Below are 26,499 nucleotides of genomic sequence, written 5' to 3'. Positions count from 1 at the left end.
GAAATATGGATACCTGACATTGCCACAGCTGTGAAAATTTATCCAACTATCAACACCACATTTAACTTTAAAAAAAATCACTGATTCCAACATGTGAATCAGAAAATCCTGGTAAGAATTGCAGATACAGAAGAGACAAGGATAGCTTTGAGAAATGTTTGAAGGTTACAGGAGACATCTGAAATCACAGCCCTCTTCTTCCCCTAAGGTACTCCTTTATGAGAGACTGTGATAAAAAAGCACTGAAGTGATGATGATGCTCCATTGCAAATAGGAATACTCTGCACGTGAGAAATATTTTTCAGGCCAGTATCACCCACTACTCCATCGGTGGGAATTAACTGAGCCTTAGAAGAGCCTCATGAGGTGGAAAATTATGGTCCTCTTTACAAGATGGAGAAAGAAGGCACAAAGCAAGGATGTGCTTGGTCATTTATCGTATCAATATATGCAAAAGTTCATGATGGCAATACCACTCCCTAAGAAAGGAAGAACAGGAAGTTCTAGTGCACTGTAAGGAAGAAAAATGAGCCTCCCGCAAAGTGAAGAGTGTTGAAGAGTTCACAGACCATTCATATAGGGAAACAAAATAAGAATACATGGGTCCCAGGTCTTCCCAAAGAAGGAAGAAGGAAATACTGGGGAAAGTAAGGCATTCAAAGGCTAGTGCAAGATGGCAGAGGTTAGAAGCAGTCTCTAATTTTTCTTACAGTGGTAGTATTTGCATGCCTCCGTGCAAACAAAACCATCATCTCTTTGCCAGTGATGCAGCAACTTCAGACTACCAGCAGAAAGAAATTTTTGACCAGCTGAAGAGATGAAGTTTTAAATAGGAGTACCTCATTCAACCATTATTTTGCTACAAAGAAGGTTGTGCTACCAACATTTCAACAACAGGCAATAATAAATAGCAGCAAAAAATACTAAGTGCCTTCACCTACTTGTGCTATTCCAGCAATAAAGGCATTAAAGCAGGTGGAAACACGCATTTTTTGGGGTGCAATCATGAAGCATCCTTCCTGCTGATCGTAGCCAAGCAGGACGTACAGATGGCGCTTGACAGTGTTGAAAGCTTTAGCACTGCTGATGTCCGACTCTGCGCTGCTCTCATCCTTGGCCATGAACTTCATGAGCACTGTAATGAGCTGGTGGACAGTCTGGTGGTCAATCCCAGCATCCTCTGGCAGCAGGTCTTTTATTGTATTATCATTCTCTGGGGAAGGTTGTCCTATGGGTACAAGAGACATTGGTATCAGACACTGGAGAACACTGTGTAAACTCTGTAAATCCAAAAACGGGGTACAAAATACACAAGAATTTTTTTCCAGAGTTCACTGCTCCATTTCTGCCCAAATACACACAGTGAAGTTGCAGGAGACAGGCAGGCATTTCTGAGGACATTGTTCCTCTGTTCTCTCAGGCCAAACAGCACAGAAACACCTACTGTGTACACCCAACTCCATTTCTCAGCTTTCCCATAATTAGTGGAGCATCTTATTTCCCATCCCAGTGCATTTCTGCCGAATTGAACACTATTATTCTTCCACATCGATCAAATCCCACTGCCACCAGATTCTCATCTGGTATGGTTATCAGTCTTTCTTCAGTAAACATTAATGGATATCAGTCTTTGCCAGTGGAAAATGTACAAAATGGCAAAGGTAGGAAATATGAAAAACTGTACCAAATAATGATTAAACAAAGAACGAAGACTTCCCCTATTAGCACGAATCTGTATTTCTCTTAAATAACTTGTATTATTACAAATAACTTGCAAATAAATAGTATTATTTTAATATTCTAATTTACCCATATTCTCAATGTGATATGCTATTCTGACAAGGGACTCCTTTGCTGGTACAACTGCATCTCTCTTAGGTTCTTCACAAGAAAAAACTGCAATGTCTGTAAAGTTTTTTAAATAATTTTGAAGTATGTTGCATTTTTATTGGTGGGTGAACAAAGGTTTGTTTGGCTGTTTTGCAAAGCATGGGAGATGGCTCTCATTTCTATGACAGGTGAAAACTAAAATATGGGGGGGGGGGGGGGGCAGGAATTTTCAGACCCACTTCTATTAAGAGTAACTTTCCCTTACTGGTCTTATCTGGGTAAGAAGAAATAATGAACTCCATGTTATACAATGTTTTTTTGTTCCAGACAGTTTTCACTGGGATTTTTTACTTAAAAATCTCCCTCACGATTAAAATTCTCTACCCAGGCTTTTGCTGGATCAAGATTTGCAGATGGAAAAAGAAAACAATGAATTCTGAAATAATTAGGATCAGAAATAAAGCAAAAACTATTTTCAGAAGCACATTAAAAATGTACACAGAAAATAATCTTAGCTTCATGGACATAAACTGAGAAATAATCTTATATTCTTATATAATATTACACACAGATTAAAATTTTCCATGGAATTATATCACAAAGACGCAATTTCTGTAAGGATGATATTTGACTGTTCTATTCAGCCCTATTTATTTTCATCTCTATATCATGTTGTGAGATTTTCAATAAACCAAAGAAGGCGATAAGATGAAATGAGTCAAAGGATCATTGGGCTCTAAATAATTCCTGGTTCTCCAAATAGAATTCAAAGAGGAATTAATCTGAAAAGATTAAACCGTTTTATTTTCACTTGCTGAGCAATATAAATTAGAAGCTCAGCGATAAAATGTTCAATTTTGACAGTGTTTCATAATTCTAACTCTAGCTAACAGATACTTCCCAGGACTTTTCCTGACATTTTACTCTTCCAGAAATATTACTACCCTTTCTGATGCATTAAAGATTTCTCATACTTTACCCTCATGCAAAACTATACAGCAGGGAAGAGTAAAAAGAGCTTCACCCTGATTTGTCTGTCATAGCTCTACTAAAGATCAAGTTTATGGAATGTCAGTCACTCCATTATTATTTCTGATGTAGGAACCTGCAAAAAAACAGCAATGGAGAACTACTTGTTTAAAACTGCAAAAACTCTACAATCCAGTTTAGTCAATAGATCTTCAGAGTGTGGAAAACTACTGCTGTCTGGAATGAGTCTTAAGTTAAATCAAGCCTGAACTAAACATTCATTTCATCAACACAAGATACAGCGTATCCTGTTATCACATGAGGCTGTTTAAATCCAAGCTAAGAATGCAAAACCAAGACAGCTCTATCTCTACAGTGGCTAAGGTAACTTTTATCCCTTGAAATTTGTGTGCATTTGTACATGCCTATATAAGGTACATTAGATACACACACATATCCTCCCCAACCCTCATCAAAACCTTCTCACATCACCAAACTCACAGACACAGTTAATATACAGCCTCCATGCCTGAATTCAGTCTAGCCTTACCTCTGAAGATTCATCTCTTTATTCATGTGCCCCCTATTTCAGATCCCTTTACCTTCAAATTACTCTAAGGTTTATCACAATGTAACATAAAACATCAGATCACAATTACACCATGCTTCATCATCCCAGGTGTGATCCCTACCAACGAAACTCTCTCAGTGACTGTCCAGGATACTGCAGAGGATACAGGAACAAATACATGATCCTGCTGTTTAATCCATACAGAATGCACACTGAATTCAGCTTGCATTTGGACTGTGCAAGGATGCCCAATTTAGATCTAGAAAGGACAGATGAGCATGAAACTGGTTCATTCAAGTGCCACGTATAAAATACATGTTTTTCTACCACAGATGTACATCCTCTGCTTAGGAGTCAGTCAGTTCCTTAGCCAAATCACATATGCTCAGTACTCCCAATGCAGTGTTAAAAACTGAAACAAAACTCAAAAATTTCTTTTTACAAACACTTAAGCTTTTAGGAAGGAATAATAAATACTGGGTAGGAGAAAAGGTACAGTAATCAGTCTTCTAGTTCCCAAATCATCTGTCGTATTCTGAATCATATTATTAGAGTTTTCTTGAGATCAGTAGTTACTAACTACATAAAACATTTTATATACACATTTTTAGTGGAAACTTTGTTTTAACCTTAGGTGGTGAACTACCTGAGCCTGGAAAGTAAAGTGTAGAAATACCAAAATACAGCTAATAAAACCACAATGTCTAACAATGCCTACTGTGAGACTGACACTTCTTATGCAAAAAATTCCTTTAAGCCCAGTATATAGCAGGTGGTTGGAGCCATTAAGTGAAGAACAATCATCCACTGACATACCTGTTTATTGCATCATTACATCACTTGTTCCCTCTGTGAGCCTGTGACAACCCACACATATGTTCTGTAAGGAACTGGTTGATTTCCAGCTCTCACTGGGCTAGCACAGCAGGCTATATCCTGCTAACTCAGAAACTCCCCTATTCCATTTCACAGCTTAGTCAGCTCCCACAGTGACAAGGTATCTTCCTTCCAGCTGATCATCGAGTAAGTTGATATGTTTTGATTATGAATTTGCATCTGTTGGAAGTATTCCAAGTCTTAAAGATGGAACATGAAAAGATCTGAATCTGACATCTCTTCACTTCCAAATCATCAGTCTACACAGCACTCAGAGCAATAACTGTCAGTAGCCACAATTATTGAGAGATTACTCGGACCCTGCTGTGCTGCCTATTCTACAGACACTTGACAGAAGGGCAACATCTTCACAAAATGTCAGTAAATACAAAATAAGGGACTTGAGACATCTATAAGCATGCAGAAGAGACGTGTAATATACAGTACTGACAGGCAAAAGTATTCTGTCTGCAGTCTTTAAAACCTGAAGGACAAAGATCAGACTCAAAACAGGTGACCCATGGGGCAAGTCTAGCAAATATTTACTTGTGGGCAATGAAACACAGGAGGGTGAGGCACTGCTGGCACAGCTGACTGACTGAATAACCTCCTCCCACCTCCAAAGTCTTATTTACAACTGGAGGCAGCTTTCAGTACAGATTGAGAGCAAAGCTTCAATTTACACTTTTTGGAACCATGCTGAGATGTGATTCACTCTGCCATTTAGACAACTTCCATCTCACGTAAGTTTATCTCACGATCAGCAAGAAAGTCAGAGTTAGAGCCTTCCTTTTCCTGTTCCATCAAAACACACCTCCCTTGTCAAACCCACCTGGTGTTTGCTCTGGTGTTCCTCCAAGAGCTGGTGCAGACTGCTCATGTCTGGTCAAGCTCACAGCTTTAAAAGAAAACAAGAGCAACTCTGTTTAATAAGGCAGCACTGACATCTTACACTTAGCATATATTTGGTGTTAGCACATTTATGTTCATTTACTCATGCACTGTTGTCAGGCAGTGAGTGTATCTGCTTGGAACATGTCACTTGTGTGCCCTACAGACTTTGGGCACCATCTTCTGTAACTCTAATTTTCTCCATCATTTAATTTTGCTGGTACAAGAGTCATCACACAGGAGTCCCTGTGCAGCATCAGTAATTGGTCATGAAGGATTACCTAAGAATCCCAAAATATTTGGGGGGGTCTTGGAAAGAATATATATTGCAGTGTTGGAAAGAAAATTACTTTTTAAGTTAATAGATCACTAGCATCCAAGTTCGAAAGTTTTATCAGTTCCTATTGCATGGGTAAGAGCAATGTGAGAGGTCCGATTTGAATATAAGGACTGATCTGTGTTTGCAAAACTCTCTAAATGAGAAGGGCCAAGCTTTATTTCTGCTTGGAAAGGTATCTGCATGGCACTCCACACAATCCCATGGCTTTCCAGCACCTAGGTCCTCCTGTAGAAGCCAGCAGGAAGGATGTGTTGCACGGACATTGTTTGCTTAACAACGGAGTTCTGAATATATTCAAAAACTCATTTGAGACATTAATAGTTGTTTTTAAGATGTCTAACATATGCTGCATGCACTGATTAATAATTATAATTAATAAATAAATCAGTAATAGAGGAATTTTTCTGTATCTATTTTTTCTGTATCTATTTAAAACAAAACTACTGCATATTAGCCACAAACAAAATTTAAGATCTAGAAAAGACAAACTAGTCTTGGAGCATTTTATTCTGGCATTTTAAACAGACACATCTAGACACAATGTCTATGTTCTTTGTCAAACTCACTAACTTGTCAATATCTGAGTAATGCCCAAAGCAGTCAGAAACCTAAATTTGCCATCCCAACTGGATAAATATTGACAAATCCAATGTGTACCCATCAACGGGATAGGAACCTAAGGGAGGAGATACGGGTGTGTCACAAAAACATAGATACTCAACGAATTTTGGTGGTTAAGGTTTCTGGAAGGGAGAGCGCTCTCTTGGACTCGGCGGGTCCCTTCACGCTGTCCCTCAGGGAGCGCACGCTCTTCTGACGGTTGCGTGCGAAACGAGCCCTCTTGATCTTCCACATTGCCGCATCACTGAGGTTGGCCACATTTGTCCGGACAGCAGTGATAGCTTTGCAAATGCAAGGGACCAAGTTAGGATTCATTCCACAGCATGGGGGGGCCCTACTGCTGCCAAGTGCCAAATGCAACTGGGCCCCAGGTCCCACTCAAGCCAAGAAAAGTTTCATATGGGCCCAAGGGGTCCATCTGCAAGGCACTCATCTACATGCTCTCATTCTGAAATCCATAAAACCCCAAAAGGCATAACTCTGTTAAAAAATTATGCTGTTACTTGACAAAAACAGATTCTTGAAACCAAGATCTGAATTTCAGGCTAAGAGAAGGTATATATATTTTAAAAGGGCAGAACTCTCACAAGTATGGATCACATTTAGTGCACTCATACCCAACCATGGCCTCTAGTTTTGCCTTACTAACCTTCTGTTATGCCTACTCTTACCATCCTGAATTCGAACTCAAAAAACCTGTGAGTGTTATTATTGAGTTATAGTGGTGTTACCAGCAGTATCACTGCACGTCTTAATGGGATCACCAATACTTTTCCATACTCATACCTATAGTGCACTGAAACCCTTTGAGTTTAATCATCTGAGTGACTGAAGTCAGTGAGCCCATTCTTTGCATCACCTGTGTCCTTGAAATGGCAAAGAGAAAGGTTAAAAAGAAATCTGAAAATTATCTCCTTCTTATTTTAAATCACTCTAAAGTATTCCTATTTAAAGATATTGCCCTACATTTGCAGTCAGAGGTGTTAGAAACAATTGCCAAGACTCCATCCTCAGACCACAGCAGCAGTTCCCAGCATTGGGTCAAGCTACTCACACATGGGGAAGAAAATACCTTTGCAGTTCCACCCCTCTCCTGTGCAGCAGTAGCACCACCTGGGCTTTTTTAGGCACTGGGCTCCATGCAAAAGTAGAAGGAAGTGTTAGACTGATGAGGGAACATACATTGTTCAAACAGCTGTTCCCATCTCCTTCAGGAAAATCAGATGGAAATAGATCTGACTCATGGGCCACCACTTGGGTTAGGAAGTTTTCAATTATTTAGCATTCTAAAAAATTATGCATGAAGTAATTTTTAGTCCCTCCCTAGTGAAAGGAAAGAGATTTGTTTTCTCATCAAGAAACCAAGTATGAACAGGACAAACATTTAAAAACTTTTGTCACTGCAATAATAGTTAACTGAGCACTGGCTCTAAGAGTCCATATATCTCTTATGCTGTGCCCCATACACTAGGGCTTTTTTGAGGGTCAAACAGCGCTCCTAGGGCTGACTTTGTACAGACCACCACGGGACAGGGTTGGCATGATCTGGGACTTGGAGAATAGCAAACATGACAGCATTAGAATATCTACAGTAGAACAAGTGGGTTAATGCGGGTTGCAGGCGATCATAGCACCAGACCACAATCCAACCAAGGCTGCAATCACATCCGAATGAGAGCAAAACACAGCACCCAAAGGCACAACAGAATACAGCCTAACCCGTATTCAGGAAGTAAAAAATGCTCACTTCAATTTATTTCATTTTGGCCTGAAAGATTAGTTAATTTCAGAGAATTTATACACATGAGACCTGCAACTCTCTCAGACTCTTGCAGGCAGCTAAAATTCCAGAAGATGACAAAAAGTGATCAGATTGATTTCAATTCTGCTTACTTGTTGGGAAAGGGAACTCTTTGTTGCAGTCCAGATGAAGCTGCGCCTCCAAAGACAGGGTCTCAAAGCGATTCACAAAGAACTCCCAGCTCAAAGCTGGGATATCTGCTTTTAGAAAATGAAGTAGCAAAAGCTTACTAAGAATTGTGGGCCTATCCTTGACAACTGTGTCAAACTGGAAATCAAGGCAGAGGCAGAGACCCTATAGAGGGAAACAAAAAAATAACACATAACTGAGATATGAGATCTTTTAAGGATTTTTTTAAAGCAAAGGGAGGTCAAAGCTTGTAACTCCTCCTGTCAGTTAGTACAGGATCAAGGTTTAGCTCCTTTTTTCTACCAAGTCCTTTAAATCAGAACTAATGCTACTGATATCAGTGGGAAGTAAGGTAAATAAAGAGATACATAAGCATCATATTTTGAATGTAGAATTTTCTAAGATTTTGAGCAATACAAAGATACCAGCAAAGTTCTGTCCTACTGCATATTTGGCACACAATATTAAAGTACTTCACTCACACTCCCCTTCCGAGAAAAACCTTAGTTTAGGTAACTGAATCAAGCCTGTAATTACAAAAAGAATGAATCACCAAGCCTAAACAGAGGAAGAAAGATTACACTGTGAAGTGTATCAGAGGCACTTTGCCTCAAAATTCTTCTGCACATTATTTGCACTAGAATTTTGTCTGTAGTGTTAAAACTTAAGGTTCAGAAGAAAGCCCACACATTAAATATAAAAGTGCAGTATACTGGTCTCATTAAACCCAAGTTCAGTAACTGTGTCACTGAACTCAAGGTCTCTGGAAACTATTTTGAAAAGGTACCAAATGGAATTAATCTAGCAAATATTAACAGCTTTTCGTAGGCAGTAACCCCGAACTCTTGACACACTCATTCTATTCTCCAGAGAACTAGAACTGAATTGTTCTATGAGATTTTTTTTTTTAATCTTGCTTTTCTCGCTTCCGTATCTGCTTAGACTTAATCATGTGAATCCTGACTGGCAGGCTCTCTCACATGCTTGAAGTTACATGCCTAAGTAAATCTCGTAAAGATCGAGACCATGTTTGGTTTTGCTCAAACATATTTTCTCACAGTGAGCTCAGCAGGGTGTCATAAAACTTAGAATTGCATTTTTTTTAATGAAAAATATCAGATTACTTTCAAATAATAAAAAAAATTACAGTTTTCTACAACAGCAGCTCAAACACAATAGTAATCCTCTGCAGTCATCAAAGTATTTATGGTTGGACTCGATCCTAAGAATTATTTTTTCCAACGTAAACAGTTCCATTACTCTAAGTTGGCAGTAGGGCAGCATCATTTCCCTTGGCTATTCTGTGCATATGTCAAGCACCAAGACCAATAATGCCTGCCTAAAGAGGTATTAGCAGTGACTGTGATGCTTTTCATCTGAACTCCAGGTGAAAAGCCCGTTTCCCATTGGAATGTATTTTTTCCCATGTAACTCACCCACCTGTAAAGCTGGCCTCTTTATGGTGTCAAGTAATAGGCCAGCTCTTGTAGCCACTGCTGGGTTGACATCTTCCACAGCAGTCAGGAAACAGCAGAATGCATGAGCCAAAGAGTACTTCAGTAGGTGGTTTTTTGTCACAGAGTGAATATCCAAAAATCTGCACAACACAGCCACTTTCTCCACTGTAGTAGTCATGCACCCAGACAAGAAAAGAGGCATATTCATTTAGGCAATGGTTTATGTACTGATTAACATAAATTTCCTAGAAATATACACAGCTGAGAAAGTAACAACAAAAAGATAGCTGGAAGGAGTTGTAATTTTGATTTTTATTTTCCAATATGTCTCATCTTCTCCTCTATTTTACTGCACTGTTGTGCCATAGTTTTGCACCAAACTATCTCCAAAGCAGCAAAAAGATCATCATCTATTATAGGTCTCCTCAGTTATAGCAGAGAAAGTTCTACCTCTTCAGAGAAGAAACAAAGAGAAAATAGAGTACATTTCTCAGGCCCACCTGCTTCAAATCTCATCTTCCAGTCTTTACTGTTGAAATTGCTGTTTATGATTGTCCAGAAAATGTCAGCTCCATGGGGAAGCGAAAGTGCATGAAGAAGAAGTGGGACTGCCAGGGAAGAAAGCTGAGAGAACTCAGACTTCACAACTCCCCACAAGCTGGCAAAACAAAAGAGAGCAAGCCTGCTTACAAAGACACTCCCTTGATATCCTTTCTTCTAAATGTAAAGAACTTTTCATGAAAATATTTATGAGCCATCCTGGGCATTTATGTGAATACTGTGGAGTGGACTGTAGTAAAAACAGAGTAGGAAAACAGAGCTACTTGCAAATCTTCAACTACAGCAGGTTTTTTCTTGAAAAATCCAGGCTCAAATATTCCTCACTTTGAAATACTTCAGATTTTGAAAGAGTTTGCCTAATTCAAGATAACTGCCATGGAACACAATCTATGCTATGAATTAGGAGTTTCAGCATGACCAGCTACACCACATAAGCCACATGAAGTGTCTTGGCACCACAAATCATGTGCATCCACGAGTAACTAAGAAGTTGGATATTCACAATTTGCTGGTATTTAGATTCAGGACAGATTTTCTAGGCTGCTAAAACCCCAAGTCTTGGAAGATCTTCAGCGAAATTGATAGAGAGCAGCTGTTAAGTGCTGACAAACACACTCTATTTCAGAAGATCATATGCTGATGTTTATTCAGCTACTTTTCTGCAGAAGTCCCTTTCTCCAAAGAGAATCTTAAAATGCACAGATTCCCATCCAATTCACTCTGACTCCAAGTGAACAAAATTCCTTTCCCTTATAAAAATAAAGTGAAATACTATTGTTCTCTCAGCTTTAATGCTAAGGCCCTATAAACTGCATGCCTGCCTCCACAACATCCTTTATTTTATTTTGTAGAGTCCAGGAAGATACATCAGTCTCAGGTAATGGTATTATTGAATATGAGAGACTCTGATTCATTGCAAAAGAGGTGGTTCACGATGGAGTAGCCATGATGTACCTTGATTTCATTTACATCTTAATTGGCCTGTGCAATGAACTCTTATACAGGTTTCTTGATCTTTCCAGACATCCCTACCACTCTTGTCAATTTTCCATTGTAAACTTGCAAATTCTTTGACACTAACAACAAACTTATACCTGGAGAACCAATTAAGTATGAAGAAAAAATGTGAGATAAAAGCCCACCTTGAAATCAGCATGTGATCTTGAATATAGGCAAGAAATTGTGGATGGTCTTTTCTTGCTATATACAGGCATTCACCATGAAGACACAGGATCTTCAAACAATTCAGCATGTTAAAAAGAATGTCTGGTTCTTCAAACCTTGACATTTCCTGTGTAAACAGATGTTCTCTCAGCACAGTGACACCACTTCACCAACAATACAAACCAAACTGACAAGTAATCCATGTTACCTGCAATATAGTGTATATGAGCTTCAAGGTAACTGGAAGTTGCTGATAACAAAACTTCCTTTCTGTGTCATTCTTTATCGCTGTTAAAAATGTAAGTTACAGTCAATGTTAAAATTCTTTTATCTGTGGATTCAAAATGAAACTAAAGAATGTTAATGTGGTGAGAGTTAAATTAATTCTAGGCACATTAACCATGCAGTCAGTAAAATTAGCACAGCATGGAATTCGGCATGTAATATTTTTGCTACTTTATATGTTCAAAAAGCCAAGAGTTCTTTTAACATTTTTTTGGGAGACAGTCACACTAGCTGTCAACTTATTTACAGCCTAGTTATTTAATATGTTGAAATAATTAAATGCGTGATAAAAAAAGTGACTGTGCACTGTTTGACTTGAAAGACTGCTCCAGAAACTTGTATTGTATACGAGTATAAGCACTTCTTTATAGCCTTACTGAAATAACCTTTTCAGCCTCTACCTACCAGCATTTTCTGTGGTCTCTGTGTGATTTCCTGGGTTTTCTCCATGCTTTGGTGCTGATTTGTCTTCCTCTTCTCCTTCAGTTCCTATAATAAACTCAGGTCTAGTATACAGAAGACTATCCTCGAGGTTATCTGTGGGCTCCTTTAAGAATATAATTAGTTAAATTCATTTCTTGATGTTCTCTACATACATGAGGCCATATCCTGCTCTCTGAGCTACAACTGGTGTGACAAACTGAGCTCAAATAAGGCAGACTTTGTTTAGGTCCATGTACATTTGTGCACTCAAATAACCTGCATATCTAATATTTTGCATCAGCAAATGCATACTGACAAAAAGACTGTGTTCCAGACATGGATTTAACAGAAACTGTATATCCATATCAGAGCTGAGAGGGATTCAATCAAAGGACCAATACCTCACCAAGTTTGTCATCCTTGCCTGAAAGGAGTAACAGACAGGAGCAGGGTGTTTCCTGCACTACTGTAAGAGTTACCAGCTTTGGGGCAGGACATACCTCAACCACTTTTACATTGAAAAATGTAAACTCCAGGCTGGAGTTACTTCTGCCTGTGGCCAGGAGCTCAGCATTAAAGGTTCCCATTGTGACATTTATGTTGTAAATTGCAGTGTGAATTCTGGGTGTGCCCCAGCACCCAAAAGACTGCACTACTCGCTATTTTTCGGTTGAGATGAGAATCTGTACTGGAGGGGCATGAGATGATTTTTCTAGCACAAGTTATTGACTATCAAATGTAAAATAACTACTTCTAGCATACACATCAAATGAAATTCTGAAAATTTGACACATAAAAAGGCATCATTATTCCCTCCACTGAAGAAATAAACTAATAAAAATCTGCTACTAAAATGCCACAGCAAATGAGCATCAGAATAAACAGAATGATGCTTTCTTCTCAACTATCAGACAGAAAAGTTATGTATAATAGACATACAGCTCAAAATAAATTCACCACACCACCACCACCACAGGAAATACTCCAATTCTTCTGCAAAGCTACAGAGGACTTTAATGGTGACTAGCAACTTGAGAGTATCTGTATCTGATAAAGTCGGACACTCAACCTGAAGTACATTCAGTTTTCCCACAGCACTCAGCATTTTAAATGGTCAAGCTCCAACTAAGGCTTGCTCACTTGACAACTGATTCATTCAAAATCATTAATCATTTTAAAGCATCCACTCTTTGCTTTTAACAAAAGCTAAGTATTAATATTTCACATTTTATTCAAGACACAGTATGATTGGAGTGATGCACTTCCAAAGTGAAATAGCACGTCAATGTTCATAGGGGAAGAGTTCATAGTGGATGAATATTACCATCTTCCCTGGGTTCTTTGAATCAATTTGAACTTAGGAAATTTTAGAGTTCAATGGCATTTTGCTTTAAACTCCTGAATCCTTCATGCCAAAAGTCAGTGCAGCTTTGCTCCCTTGAGCACAATGGAATGAGAATAGTGAAGGAGTTTTTTAGCACACCAATAATACAGATCCTTTCCTGCCCTGCTTACCACAAGCCTGATTTCTTCCTTTGGAGCAAGCTGTTCCAGCAGCTCAAAACCCAGCTGGTAACACAGAATGCTGGACTGGCACAGACCACATTCAACGGCTTTTTCATCTTTCTGACAGGTGTGAGAACCACCCCAGGGTGCCTGAAACACATTGTTTATGATGGATATTATATCTTTTGAGATGCTGTTCTCTAAGCCCAAAGTGACACCATCATCCTGGAGTTCCATCTGAAAGAAAGTGAAAAGATTAAGGATTTGTTATTCATTTAAAAGGCAGAGCACTGACTTTCTGCTTCTTCCTACGTTTCTACTACTTTTATATTACAGTACTGGAAAGAATTTGAGATAAACTGTAGCTCAGAATTTAACTTGTCAAGGGTGTTGATGCTCAAGCCTAAACAGCTAGAGTAAATAGACAATTTCAAGCACAGAATCCATTAATTTTACCTGGAGACTGTAATCCAAAACACTTATCCTTGGATTCACAATGTACAAACCTAACTATCCAAAAATTAACCTAACTAACCTAAGCTTATCAACATGTCTCTGCCTCTAGTCTGTAAAAATAAACAAATCTCCAATGAAAAGTTCCTTTCACAAGTGTGAGGTTAGTATCTAACCTGAATGTGGAAGTATATAACTTCACTGAACACAAATCTATAATTTCTATAAAGACAGATGACAGCTGTACTGGGATTTAAATGCCTTACACTTCATGCCAGGCCCTTAGCAGATAGAGAATCAATATAGGATCAAAAGAATCGATGACAGGCCCTTAGCAGAAAGAGAATCAATACAGGAGAGCCAAAAGCGACGACAGAACTTCAGTGTTCCTGCCATGTGGATGTCTTTCTTCTGCAAGTACCTGCTTTAGAATTAGATCAAACATCAGAATGAAGCAATTAAGATTCATTTCTTCATCTTCACACTCAAAATCAATAGTTTTTCCACTAGGGTGTCCAAAATTCTTGAAAGGGCTGTGGAAAGGACTACGTATTGGGCTCCGAAATGGGCTCTGGAAGGGGCTTGGGAAAGGACTGAGCATGTTGTGCTGAACTCTGCGCCCAGGGTCAGACGCAACGCTTACCTGAAAACATAAAAAAATCAACATGTACGAATGACTGTTAGACATTTAAGCAATCTCATTCTATACGAAAATGCCAAAAATAGCAAGAACTCTGGCAGCCTTGCCATTCCCTTCTGTAGCTCTTTTGCAAAATACACAGGTGTCCCTTAATGCCACTGAATAAGATATGATAGAAGTACAGGAACAATATTCTGCCCAGATGTGTACATTCTCTCAAGCTAAGCAGCTGACATCCATTATGTTATTCCTACTAAGGAGAATTTCAACATCATAAACCAAACTGAAAATTGGTGCAAGCAGTAAAGCAGCCATCAGGTTACAAAGATCTGCTCCATAATCCATGGACATTGATTTTAATAGCAGGAGGCTAATAAAGGAGCCCATCTCAAGAGAACTTTGCTCACTAAGGCTCTACCAAGGATACAGGTAGCTGGAAATGCACTAGTCAAAATGGCAATAAGCTGTGTATGTGTGCACTGATCTATGCCCACACCACAGCAGGCCATCTAAAACACCCTGAGAACATCTAGGCATTGCGGGGAGATACACACTTAGATGACACACAAGGTCTGTTTTCAGGCCAGCTACGGTCTGAAAGACCAGACAGTAAGTTTGTTCATTTTTTCTGCTTAGTTTAGAAGTGATCATGGGCTAGGTGTGGCAGTGCTCTCTGCAGAGCTACATCAGAAGACTGGTACACCACATGCAAGGAATCATCAACTGCCTAGATGCTGCAGTTCCTTAAATCTAAAGAATCGGGGCTTTCAAGCAACCTTGTTCTGGTGTCCTTCAAGCACTTCATCCAAACTACTGGGAAGTTAAGTCACATCAGACCAAGTATGTGTAGTGCCTACAGATTTGTACATGTTTTCTTCCAGACCATAAGCTTTTGATAGACAACTTTAGATCAAATTCTTCATCTCTTTTGTGTGGGACAAAAAATACAGGGAACCAGAAATAAATTCTGCTCTCTCACCCTTTCAAAACTTACCCAGGCCCACCAAATTCATACCAGAATACAAAAGGTCATTCTGGATGACCAGTTGTCCGTAACAACTTGTTGCTGATGGTTATTAATAAAAGGTGCAAAGAATAAAAAAGTTTGGAAAATATACCAAGTTCCTACCTGTATTATCTTTACATTTTTATATGATAGAGTGATATTAACTGAAGTCATGCCAATTTTCTCTCATTTTCAAAATTTATAGTGTTTCCAATCAAACACTGCCATATTGAAAGATGATTTTTAATTCTTCACATGGACTCTATTAGGAAGACTGTTACAAGCAAAAAAAATAAGCAGGATAAGTAACAGTTACCCTCCGAGCTGCAAGATTTCCCGCCAGTTCACTGACTCTTGATTTTCTCTGATTTGCCAATTCTTTTACAGAATTAACTCCATCAGAAAACATGCTGATTAGTAACTGAAGAGGAACAACAATGTCTAGTTCAGACAACACCTGAGGAAATACAACAAATAAGAAAGCATGAGTTACAAGTTGGATCACAAACACCAGCTACTTTATATGCATTTTTATAACATGATCCTCAGTTCAGCAAGCTCTGTGAATTTAATTTTGAAATTCAATGAGGGGGGATGCAAGCATAGATTTCTGTCAGAATCAGGGCAAAATAAAACAGGTACTTTCAAAATATTTGTTGGCATCCACTTGGTGCACCTTGAGATCAGTTTCATGCATAAACACCCAGGGATGTGAGGTTATTCCACAAAAATATTTCTGTAAAGCAGAAGTATTACCAATACTTGAATGAATAACTACTTATTTATTATTACTTAAAACTGAATTCCTTTTTTCATTCTAAGAATCTGTTCAGAATAGTAGCCTACAGGTGTCAACATAGTGACAGGATTGTTAATTGCACATCACTTAGAGAATATTCACAATTTACTATGCCACCAACATTCAGATAAATATAAGCTCATTTGTACTTGTCATTAAGTGTTATTAATTCAAGAAAAATCTAAAAAAATCATGCTTTACTTGAAAACTCTGTATACCTAAAAATTGAAATTACAATCAGGTAAATTGGTCTTTGCAGAGACCTTAATTAAAATAACCCTCAGCAGAAGAAAAAGCAATAATGAAAAGTACAGGTATTATTCTGAGGTGCTGTGGAAAATTTTATACCCTTTTTGAACTCATTGCCCTCAGGTGACATGATTATCCCTGGAGCTTTTGATAAGAACATTGGGTGAATGTCAATTTTGTGGGCAAATATAGCACAAAAGGGCCAGATCAGCAGAAAGCTTGGCAGGCACAGAGCTAGTCTAATCCAGCTCCTCATATGCAGGAACAACTACAGCTGTTTCTGGAGTCTCAAATTAATTTTGAAATCTACAGACCAATTTCTGTGGAGACTAAAACATAGTGCTGTAAGAAAGCCAACTGAATGGCCCTAAAGACTCAACTGGCAAAGGTAAAAGAAATTCCCAGGCTTCCATTTTATTAAAGAATCACAAAATCATATAGGTTGGAAAAGATCCCCAAGATTACTGAGTGCAGCCTTTGACTGATTCCCACCTTGTCAACTAGGTTATTGCTCATGAGGGGTTAGCTACACTCAAGGTCTGTCTACCAACCACCCTTATATTGGAGCAAAGGGCAGAAGGTGTGCATCAACCTTGCAAAAGAAGATTCTTTTTCAAAATTATCAGCTGTTTCAGCGTTACTTGTCAAGCGAGGACACTTACATGCAGCCAGAGCAATGCCTGCTCTTGCACAGAAGATGGATACCCTGTGAATCTACAGCTAATAAAGCCAAACATCTCCTCCAAGGAGAAAGGGAGAGGACAAAGCTCAGTGTCAAACATTTTGCTGAAAAACAGAAAAAAATGTAGCATCACTGAATTAGCATGGCATACACTGTGTGAGATAGAACAGAAAACTGGTAGAAAGCTAATCCTACTTGCAGCCTCACCCTCCACGGGAGCTGAGTTAGGCTGCTGATACCAACTGTCCTAACTATATAAGGTCATGTCTGAATTTGGTGATGTACCTTAAGAATTGACATCCCATATGTCCAGTTTCATTTGATAGCAAAATCTTTTCCAACATCCAATGCAAAAATCGGAAAATTACTCATCTCACTAGTCCATTATTCCATGTTTGCACTAAAAAGTTTACAGCAATACCTACAAATATGAACTTACAGTCAGTTTCAGAGCCCTGTCATCAGTTAAAAGGCAATGAGAAGTTTTACTGACAAAGTCATACACCAGACATAAAATTACGATTCCGCCACCATTCTTATTCTGGTGCTTCCTTTGCTCAATAGGGGAAGATATTAGCTAAACAAATACCAAATCAATGCCAGCTCTACTAATCCCCACCATTTCTCATCAACTGGACAGGAGGAGAAAGATAGTCCTTCCAACATGCTACAGGAAGCCACTAAAAATGTGCCTTGCTCACACCAAAGAAGCGTCCATGTAGTTGTCTCTTGATACAAAGATATCCGGAGCAATAAAAGAAAACTTTCCCAAAGATTAAATCCTTTAGTCTAAATGTAAGTTATAAAAACAAGTCTGAAGCATTCACTCACTACTGCCTATTGCACACATAGGCATTTTTATTAGTTGTCTCCATCTTACCATGCTAAAACCCTCAACAAACATATGCAAAACCAGAATGACTCCACCATATGCCTACGTACCTCAGCACTTCCCGGAACTCTTTCAGTTGGTTATCAGGCACTTCCGTCCTTATAGCTTCCAACCATTCCGGCATGATACATTCCCACACCGACTGGTTTATTACATTGTATGGAATCAAGCAAAGGATTCGATTCAGCCCTTCTTTTAATTGGGTTACAGCACTACATGATTTGTCCCAGTATCCACCAACCTGTGGGTATTTCCAAGGATTACACTGATGAATGACATTTCTAGTCCCTGTAACTTGCTCAGCATCACAAATTTGCTCAGTGTGTTGCAGCCAGGAAATTTTAGGAGGTGATCATTAATACCTTCAAGGCAGAATTTAGAATTCAGACATGGAGCTGCATTGTTTTTTCCTCTTCCATTTGACTCACAGTATGCAAAAGCATTGTCCAAGACTTAAATGAAGTTTGCTTACTTCCACGCCATGAATCAGTGTATTATTATTTACAGTTCTCAAAAAGGCACAGATTTATTTGGTCAAACCTTCACCATCAATTTTTTGCACCAGGCAACTTGTTACCTTGCTGGGTCTTTATTTTGAAAAACTTGGTCTGTATAAGGTGTTCTTTCATTGGTGTTTGTTTAGGGTTTTTTTGAAGAAAGGTTCTACATGACGGAAGCAAAAAAATATGCTTCTAAGTACATAAGTAATTGGCATACAGAGATTAATTATTCTAACTGACCTCAGCTCACATCTTCTGTTCCTGACTAATGGCTCTAGAAATGCCTGCTGTTTTGGCAGCAATTAATGGTAATCTCAGCCAACAAACTATTTTTCCTGCATTCACCACAGCTAATTTCATGGCTATTTGTCTTCATGTTCTAGTGAAGCCTTGCAAATCTGGCAAGTTTTTGGTCTAGTCTTAAGTATTGCCGTAGGGGGTAACAAAACTCAAAAGAGAGGCTGGATCCAAGAAAAAAATCTGTAAGAGATTACAGCATGAGGTTCAATCCTTCCTTTTCCCCTTAACCTCTAAGCCATGGTCTCTTTTGTTAAGCTTCTAACATTCAAAGCACCCATCCAGCTCTCAAAGTGCCTCAGCTGACCTTCAATCCTCCCACAGACAGGTGTATCTTACAGCAATGGTTCAGAGTAAAACACACATCCATGCTGGTCTGCATATGAACAGCAAATCCCATCCATACATTAGGTCATGAAAAATCCACATATTTACAGTTCATGCCTGATGATGTAATACATCACATGAAGTCTTGACGGCCTTTCCAAGTCTAGCCACTTAATTTTAGGAAACAAGCCCAACATGTCCTCTGGACATTTTACACGAGAGGCTCAGAAAAAGAATGTCTTACAAAAGCATGATTAAGTGGTGAGTTCTGCTTCATAACTAACGGACAGAAAGAATGACTCCTTCTAGAAGAGGTTGCACCAATGGTTACACCTAGGCACCCCGGACAACCTTCCAGGTAAGTCTCTCTCTCCATCAGCAACAAGGCAAATGATGTCAGACTGGTCTTTTAACTGAGTCACTCAAACTGGGTCTCTGAAGTTACAGGGCATTGGTATTCCCAGAATTCCCTTCAGTTACAACTGTGTGATTTCATAAACCTTAATTCACACCTGCAGAGATGAAGTATGCAAAGAGCAAAGAAACATCACTAAAGGACAGGCTCATATCTGGGAGTAGGCAAATGACACCTTTTAGCAAAGACAAGTTTGGGTACTTCAGCAGCATAATGAAAACGTGCAGCTATCAAAAATGTGCAGTATCTTTAAATACCTATAATATTCTTTCAAACTGTCTTCACATTATAATAATGCCTAAATAAAATAATAATAATAATTTTTTAAAAAATAATAAAATAAATAATGCCTACTTTCTAAGACAGTAAAACTAAAAATTCCATTAAGAGGAAAAATTCCAAAATTCCACTGCTCCCTCTACCTCTGAGATTTCTTTGTCTTGTTGGAGCTGGGAAAGAAAAGGCGTTTTTACCTAAGACCTTAATCTCTGTGGAAAATAAGGGAGCCTTCAGATACATCATTCTTACCCTGGCAAACTCCATTGGCTTAGGAAGGAGGCACATAACCATGACATCAAACCGGACATCACAAACAGTCTTCAACCACTTAGTAACAAACTGGGGCTTCAGCTTTTCAACCAGGCTACCAACTTCATCATCCATCATGTAAGCTGTAGAGTGAAACCACTGGAACACCATGCTAACCAGCCGTGCTAAACTCTCTGTGGGTGTATTCTCACTGGGAGTGCAAAGGCTCACCTGGAAGAGTGAAACACAAACCAACTTTCATTTCTAGAATTAAAGGTGGAAAACTTTTTGTTTACTATATTTTCCATATTCTCAGAGTTATGAGGATGCAGACTACATAGGAGACAAATGAGATGATCAGTTTTAAGTAGAGGTTGGTACAGGACAACAGAAAAAACACTTCATAACCAGAAAAAAAAAAACAATAAAAGGGAAAAGAAAACAGGCACTGGATTTTTTTGTTTACTTTCAACACTGAAAAAAATCAGTATAAAGTGCTTTGACAAAGTTTTTGGTTTAAACTTTAATACTTTTAATTTCAGAAGGTACTGTAATACCTAGTAAAATTTCTGATATACATACATATATATAAAATGTACAAGATAAAAAGATAAGTCAAATCAAGAACTTCAAAAATTCTGAAAGAAGATACCTACTTAATGTACTAAGTAAAAATATTCCAATCTTAAATTTTTGTCCTCATTTGGGGCGTGAATATGAGTTTTAAGTCTTCAGAAACTCCCACATAATAATCAACATTCTTTTACCTTTCTCCAAACTCTCTTTCTAAAATGATACCTGGACTGTAAAGCTGTCACAAATCTGAGATCAAGTTTCTACCCCAGCTCACAGGCCAGCACACTGCTAGGTCCTTAATTACCTGTTGTTTGAGCTCTTGGTATCCTCTGGGGACAGGAGACAAAGCCTGAGAAGAAAGGTGAATTGGAAAGAGCCTGAGAAGGAGAATTCTCCTTAAGGAGAATTGCAGAATGCAGTTTCTGAGGATCCATCAGACTGCAGCCTGGCCTACTAATGAATAGCCAGCAGCAGTCCTGCTGTTTTGGAATAATCTCTGGTAGCTAGTGTGGGGTAGAACCAGCAGAGCTTCATTCTCTCAACCCACACCAGGTGAATGGAGTACACTGGCTGACACAGCTTGATCAAGCTAACTGCAGGAAGGAACAGCATCCCACTAAGAATCCTCCAGCCTATTCAGAGGTAAGAGAGAGAGCTCTGCTTCCAGAAAGTGATGTTGAAAGCTGGAAGGTGAAAAATTGATTTTTAGGGGATTGCCTTTTAAACCTAAAATAATGGCACTCAGCAGAGGGTACTTCTGAATAGAAGCTGATGGCAAACAGAAATTCAATTAAAAACAGAGTGAATAGCTCTGTTACACAATTTATAAAGGACTCAGAGGAAGTCAGCAGCTCCACCCAAACTAGTTATGAAATCTCCAAGTCTGACAGCTTCACAGGACAAGTTTTTTGCTTACAAATCGGAACAACTCTCCAACTGAAGCCACGAAGTGAGGAAAATAAATAAAAAGAGGTAAAACTGAGACTTCAGAAAGTAAAGATGAGGGAATCAAGAAGAGTGAGAGAAGAAAGCAAGAATTTCTTACCAAAAACCATATTCCAAACTGGCTCAGGAGGCGTTGGTCATGCTTGTCATCATCTTTATTATCAAAGTCTGTGTTGTCCAGGGAATGATGGGAAGAGGAGAGGCCCATCTGTCTCCTTCGGTTGAGTTCATGCTCCCTCTGCTCAGCATGAAACTCTGCTTCTTTCAGCAAGCTATAAAACAAGCTTGTGGTCAGTGAATGCAGCTTTCCTGCAGTGGATACAGGTATCTAACCAAGAGTAACTAGATGTTAAGCCATACGATGCCATCGCTTTCCTGAACAAAATAACATCAAATTCTAGGATTCCAGGCTGACTGCCTCATCAGGACAACACTCGCAGCTGATCCATTCTCTGCTAAAGCAGCGGAACTTCAGTGTCTCTGCTCTTAAATTATCCCGGTGAAACTAAAATTCACCTGCACAAGATTTGCAGGCAATATTTACACGAAAGCCTGATCCTGCTTTACATCCTGGTGGCTCGCCAGCTGCCGGATTACCTGATCACAGCTTCCACGGTGCACACGAGCTCCTCTGCCCCGCACTCGCGGGTGTTGATGGGGGGCGGTGAGGTCTGGTACAGGTGGGTTTCGGCGGCCGCCCCGACCTCGCTGCTGTGGTGGTTGGAGTGGCACCTTTTGCAGTAGCGCACGGGCCTGTTGCCGTGGCGGCCGCAGCAGCCCGCCGAGAAGCACGTGACAACTGCTCTTCTGACGTGGGAGCTACAGTTCTGGAAAATAAAAAGGAGTTTATCAGGCCGCAAGTATCAGGCAATGGAACCAAAAACATGGATGAGAGTCAGCACGAGGGAGCTGGCTCAAGTGCTGGCAATTTCCAAAATCACTCTGTAGAAGCACAGCTGTGTGCAAACTCCTGATGCCAAACATCACTGACCTTCCAGAAAGATAAGCTGAGCCTGGACTTAAATGTCACAGTTGCTCTTCTTCTGAAACACTCCAAACTGACACTTAAGTCATCAGCCTCCATCTCCTGACTTGGAGCAGTCTCTAAATTTTACAGTAGTTCTCTTAACTCCTGCTTATGCTTCAGAAGGTCTTTTTATGTTACAGGTAGCAACAGGTAGATCCTTAGGAGTGCAAAACCATGGTGCCACCATGCCACAGTTTATGCTATGTAAGGATCTGCTTATCACAGGAAACTGTATGAGCCTCTGAAATATGGACCTCAAATTTCTGCCACCTGGTAATCCAGCCCAACAGAAAAGCTTTCTTTACCACATGAGAACTAGAATATGTTATACACTGTATTTCTTGCTATTAAATTCTTATTAAAACACATTAGCTGGTATGTACTGCAAGCAGATTCTTTTTGTCAGCAATCTTTTCAGAGCCAAGCACTGAAGATTTTCAGTCCATTTATTTTTAAAAATACACGTTTTACAGTATGATTTTTGTCCAATTTAGGATTAATCCAAGACTTCAAGGAGATGAGAAGATATATAAACACTTAGATATAAAATTCAGCTCTTGTTCTATCCTCTTCATAAGCAGAGTTATAGAATAAAAACAGAGCTCAACAGCATAATTGAATTGCTTTACTAATTGCCACTTCAGCTAAAACCTACAACTCAAATCAACATCATGAGTTTTAACAAAAAGAAACCTGCTGCTGCTGAATCATTTCCATCCACCAATAAATGCATTCATGGATAAATTGTGAAATTTTGGAATGGTACAAAGAAAAACGCACTAGACAGGAATGGAATGACACTAGACACAACATCAAATCATGCCCCATCACACAAATGGCTGAATCTTACCTTCTTCTGACATATAGCAGAAATTTCCGCTGTAAGGGGAAGGCATACAAAACATGAACACAAAATGACCATCTTCCTGATTTACTATGGCAGCCATGGGAAAATGGACATCCTGGATGGAAGTCCCTGGGCTAAACTTGTGTTTCCAGATACTACTGAAACCCCTAAGCCTGCATAAGTTAGGACACTGTACATTTAGGCCTATGGCTATTTCTACATTTAAATGCAGTAACAGCCTTGGTGCATCAAGTGTGACGTGCTCTGCAACTCCTCCACCTTCTGCTTACGCTTCTGCCTCACAGACAGACTTTTAAAAGCACACCTTGTACACGCTACTGCGGCAGGCTCTAGGAGACACTGCTCTGATGGGCCTACATGGCTTGTGAAAGCTCTCAGCATAAAAGAGTAGTGAATATGGATGAACAATGTAGAAGCAGCCACTATGTCTGTGGCCCATCATTTCAGAGTGAAATGTTTGCAGATTCAACCTGTAAGCAGGAGCTATTTGATCTGTTGCCCTGGCAACGTATGATTCAGTAAGTTTAAGTGGCTGATTAAAAAGAAGTGTTTCCCTTAAGTAAATAATTTCAACTAAAAGCAGACAGCCAAAAAATCTCAATTGCTTAAGAATTTCCAGTTTTCAAAGCAAAGAGACAGGCAGTATCTTCGTTCTATCCCTGGGAGGGTTATTTTAGATAATATGCTGATTAGCCTGGCAACACACTTTGTCTACATTCTAGTAGATAATAAAATATCAGGTTTTCTCACTGACCAAAGGGCAATGATTGGATCAATGACTGGACCATCAAAAAATATTTTATGTCCTTTTCTGATTTCCTTTGCAGTCTCATGTTACAGACTTCCAGCAGCTTTAAGAGCTTTCGAATCAGACTCGGGTTACTGGGAGAACTAGCCCCAGTTTTTGGACACAGCTCTGGGACATAAATACTTTTTAAAAACTTGGCTCCAATCGTGAATGCTTCAAGATCTGAAAATCTGTTAAATTGTCTCTGTTTCCTCACACATAAAGAGTTATATAGTATTTCAGACAGAGGATTAGTCAATTCTTCATACTATTTTCAGGACATTAAGCAGCATTAAGTACAAACTGCTTTAAAATTAAAAAAAAAACTCCAACACTTTTGAACAGAATGCAGCAGTTCAAGTAATACAGTATGGAGAAATATCAGAAGCATAGCTTTGTACAACTATGACTAGTTTGTACCTACCCTTAAAATACCTCTTACCTTGTGGCAGAAGAACATCAATCAACCATTCACTGTGATCCCTGTAAACATTAATTTAAATTATATAATAAACATAACAAAAGCTTTACATACATATATATATATATAAAGCTATATATATATATATATGGATTTATTTTTGCACAGAGGAAATTTAGATAAATCAATGTGGTAGGAGTGCCATTATCCTGAAGTTGCTTTTTTCAAATGTAGTTTTTATAAACTGCAGATTGGTTTACATTACATCTCTTTGTTGTGCTGTCTTACTGTAAATTATCACTTTGCTGATGTTTGTCACCATGTTCAAGGCTTTCAAAAATTACTTTTGAGACCTAAATTCATCAAATTAAAAGAGAGTGCACTCTGAAAGTCTGACAGCTAAGAAATGATAGTGAAAAATAACAGATGAACATAGTAAAAAAAACAAAGTACCAGTACTGTTTCTTGTGAGTGTCCTTAGAAGCTATGCTTCTACCAAATTCAATTACTTTTCCTGCAGCTTTAAATCAATGATGACTTGAAAACCTAAGGTGAGATGTAATTGCTTTTCCCACAGCTGGTGTGATTTAAAGTTGTCTTAAACCGAGGAGAAAAACACTCCTTTAGGTTCTGAACTACCTGTAACCTTGTCCATTTGAAGTAATGACTGGCACTGAATGTAAGTATTACATATTACCGTCGGATTTTGCATGCTAATGCAAACCAAAATAGCAATTTAAAGGTAAAAAAGACAACCAAAAATGAAAACAAAATGAGGTTATTTTATCTCAGGATATATTCCTTCCAAGTACTGGTCAATCCTGGATCAATTTATTTGATCTCTGCTGTTTCACAGTACATCTTAGAGACTAATCTGAAATACCTGTTACAAAAAAGTATCAAAACCTCTGTAAAAGAGCTTTCACTGTAATGTTCTGCTTTTAATGAAAACTAAAGGATGAGGACTAAATATGTTTCTTAAGCAAAAGCCTGTACATTAATGAGGTTTCCCTATCATAGTCAATGCAACCCACAGTATCCATTCTTTCAGAGATCTCAAATTAAAAACTCTTTAAGCTAGGTGCAAATGCTGATCATGTGGGGTAAATATCCGTAATCCTTATTCATATTGAGTGGCGGTGTGCTCCATATACCTCAACAGGTTCACCTATATAAATTATATGCTAATCATACTGCAATAAAGCAAAACTCCAGAGTTCTGAACTCTGGAGTTTGACAATATTTATCATTTTCCAGCTCTTGGTTTACCTACCCTGCAATTCTTTGGCTGCATTCTTCACAAAGATATAGGGGAGGTGGCTTATCACCCAAAGCCACAGACAGGGACGGGTCAATGCACATCTGAAACGTGGAGAAGGAAAAGGATTAACACTTCTGTTCATTGAAGCTGGCTGAAAAAGTTCAACATGTTAATGCTAGGACATAAAACATAACACAGCTTTGGTATGTGTTAACAGCATTTAGTATTCTGAAAGAAAATACTCAGCATGTGGCATACAAGATCTCAAACTATTTCTAACAAAGATAGGGAAGTAAGTGAAAATGAGAGCCTATAAAAAATAGGACATACTTCAGTACCAGTATTACCATTTTCTGAAAGACAAGTACATTTTGTTATACACTGACATCATTTATTCACTGT

At 38.8% G+C, this 26,499-nt stretch overlaps 1 protein-coding gene across 2 annotated transcripts in view; it reads right to left on the bottom strand.

The window, feature by feature from the left end:
* UNC79 (unc-79 homolog, NALCN channel complex subunit) overlaps window positions 1-26,499 on the bottom strand; it is a gene marked incomplete at both ends in the record, with an annotated part of 106,084 nt that overhangs the window by 56,382 nt on the left and 23,203 nt on the right. Inside the window, 20 exons of one of the 2 annotated variants that reach the window (XM_082282942.1) lie at window positions 942-1,228; window positions 5,079-5,144; window positions 6,200-6,379; window positions 7,992-8,193; window positions 9,469-9,650; window positions 9,986-10,143; window positions 11,189-11,337; window positions 11,419-11,498; window positions 11,901-12,042; window positions 13,434-13,661; window positions 14,299-14,520; window positions 15,840-15,980; window positions 17,234-17,357; window positions 18,196-18,386; window positions 20,213-20,443; window positions 21,834-22,005; window positions 22,331-22,560; window positions 23,611-23,639; window positions 24,858-24,898; window positions 26,110-26,198. In XM_082282942.1, the coding sequence (XP_082139068.1) occupies window positions 942-1,228; window positions 5,079-5,144; window positions 6,200-6,379; window positions 7,992-8,193; window positions 9,469-9,650; window positions 9,986-10,143; window positions 11,189-11,337; window positions 11,419-11,498; window positions 11,901-12,042; window positions 13,434-13,661; window positions 14,299-14,520; window positions 15,840-15,980; window positions 17,234-17,357; window positions 18,196-18,386; window positions 20,213-20,443; window positions 21,834-22,005; window positions 22,331-22,560; window positions 23,611-23,639; window positions 24,858-24,898; window positions 26,110-26,198 (3,144 nt within the window). The remainder of the gene's footprint in view (window positions 1-941; window positions 1,229-5,078; window positions 5,145-6,199; window positions 6,380-7,991; window positions 8,194-9,468; window positions 9,651-9,985; window positions 10,144-11,188; window positions 11,338-11,418; window positions 11,499-11,900; window positions 12,043-13,433; window positions 13,662-14,298; window positions 14,521-15,839; window positions 15,981-17,233; window positions 17,358-18,195; window positions 18,387-20,212; window positions 20,444-21,833; window positions 22,006-22,330; window positions 22,561-23,610; window positions 23,640-24,857; window positions 24,899-26,109; window positions 26,199-26,499) is intronic. The other variant, XM_082282943.1, reaches the window with a different exon arrangement.

The sequence above is a fragment of the Coloeus monedula genome (assembly GCF_965178545.1).
Source record: "Coloeus monedula genome assembly, chromosome: 6".
In the NCBI taxonomy this organism is placed as follows: domain Eukaryota; kingdom Metazoa; phylum Chordata; class Aves; order Passeriformes; family Corvidae; genus Coloeus; species Coloeus monedula.
Note: the sequence above shows the minus strand (reverse complement) of the source record. Positions and strands in the feature narration are given on the sequence as shown.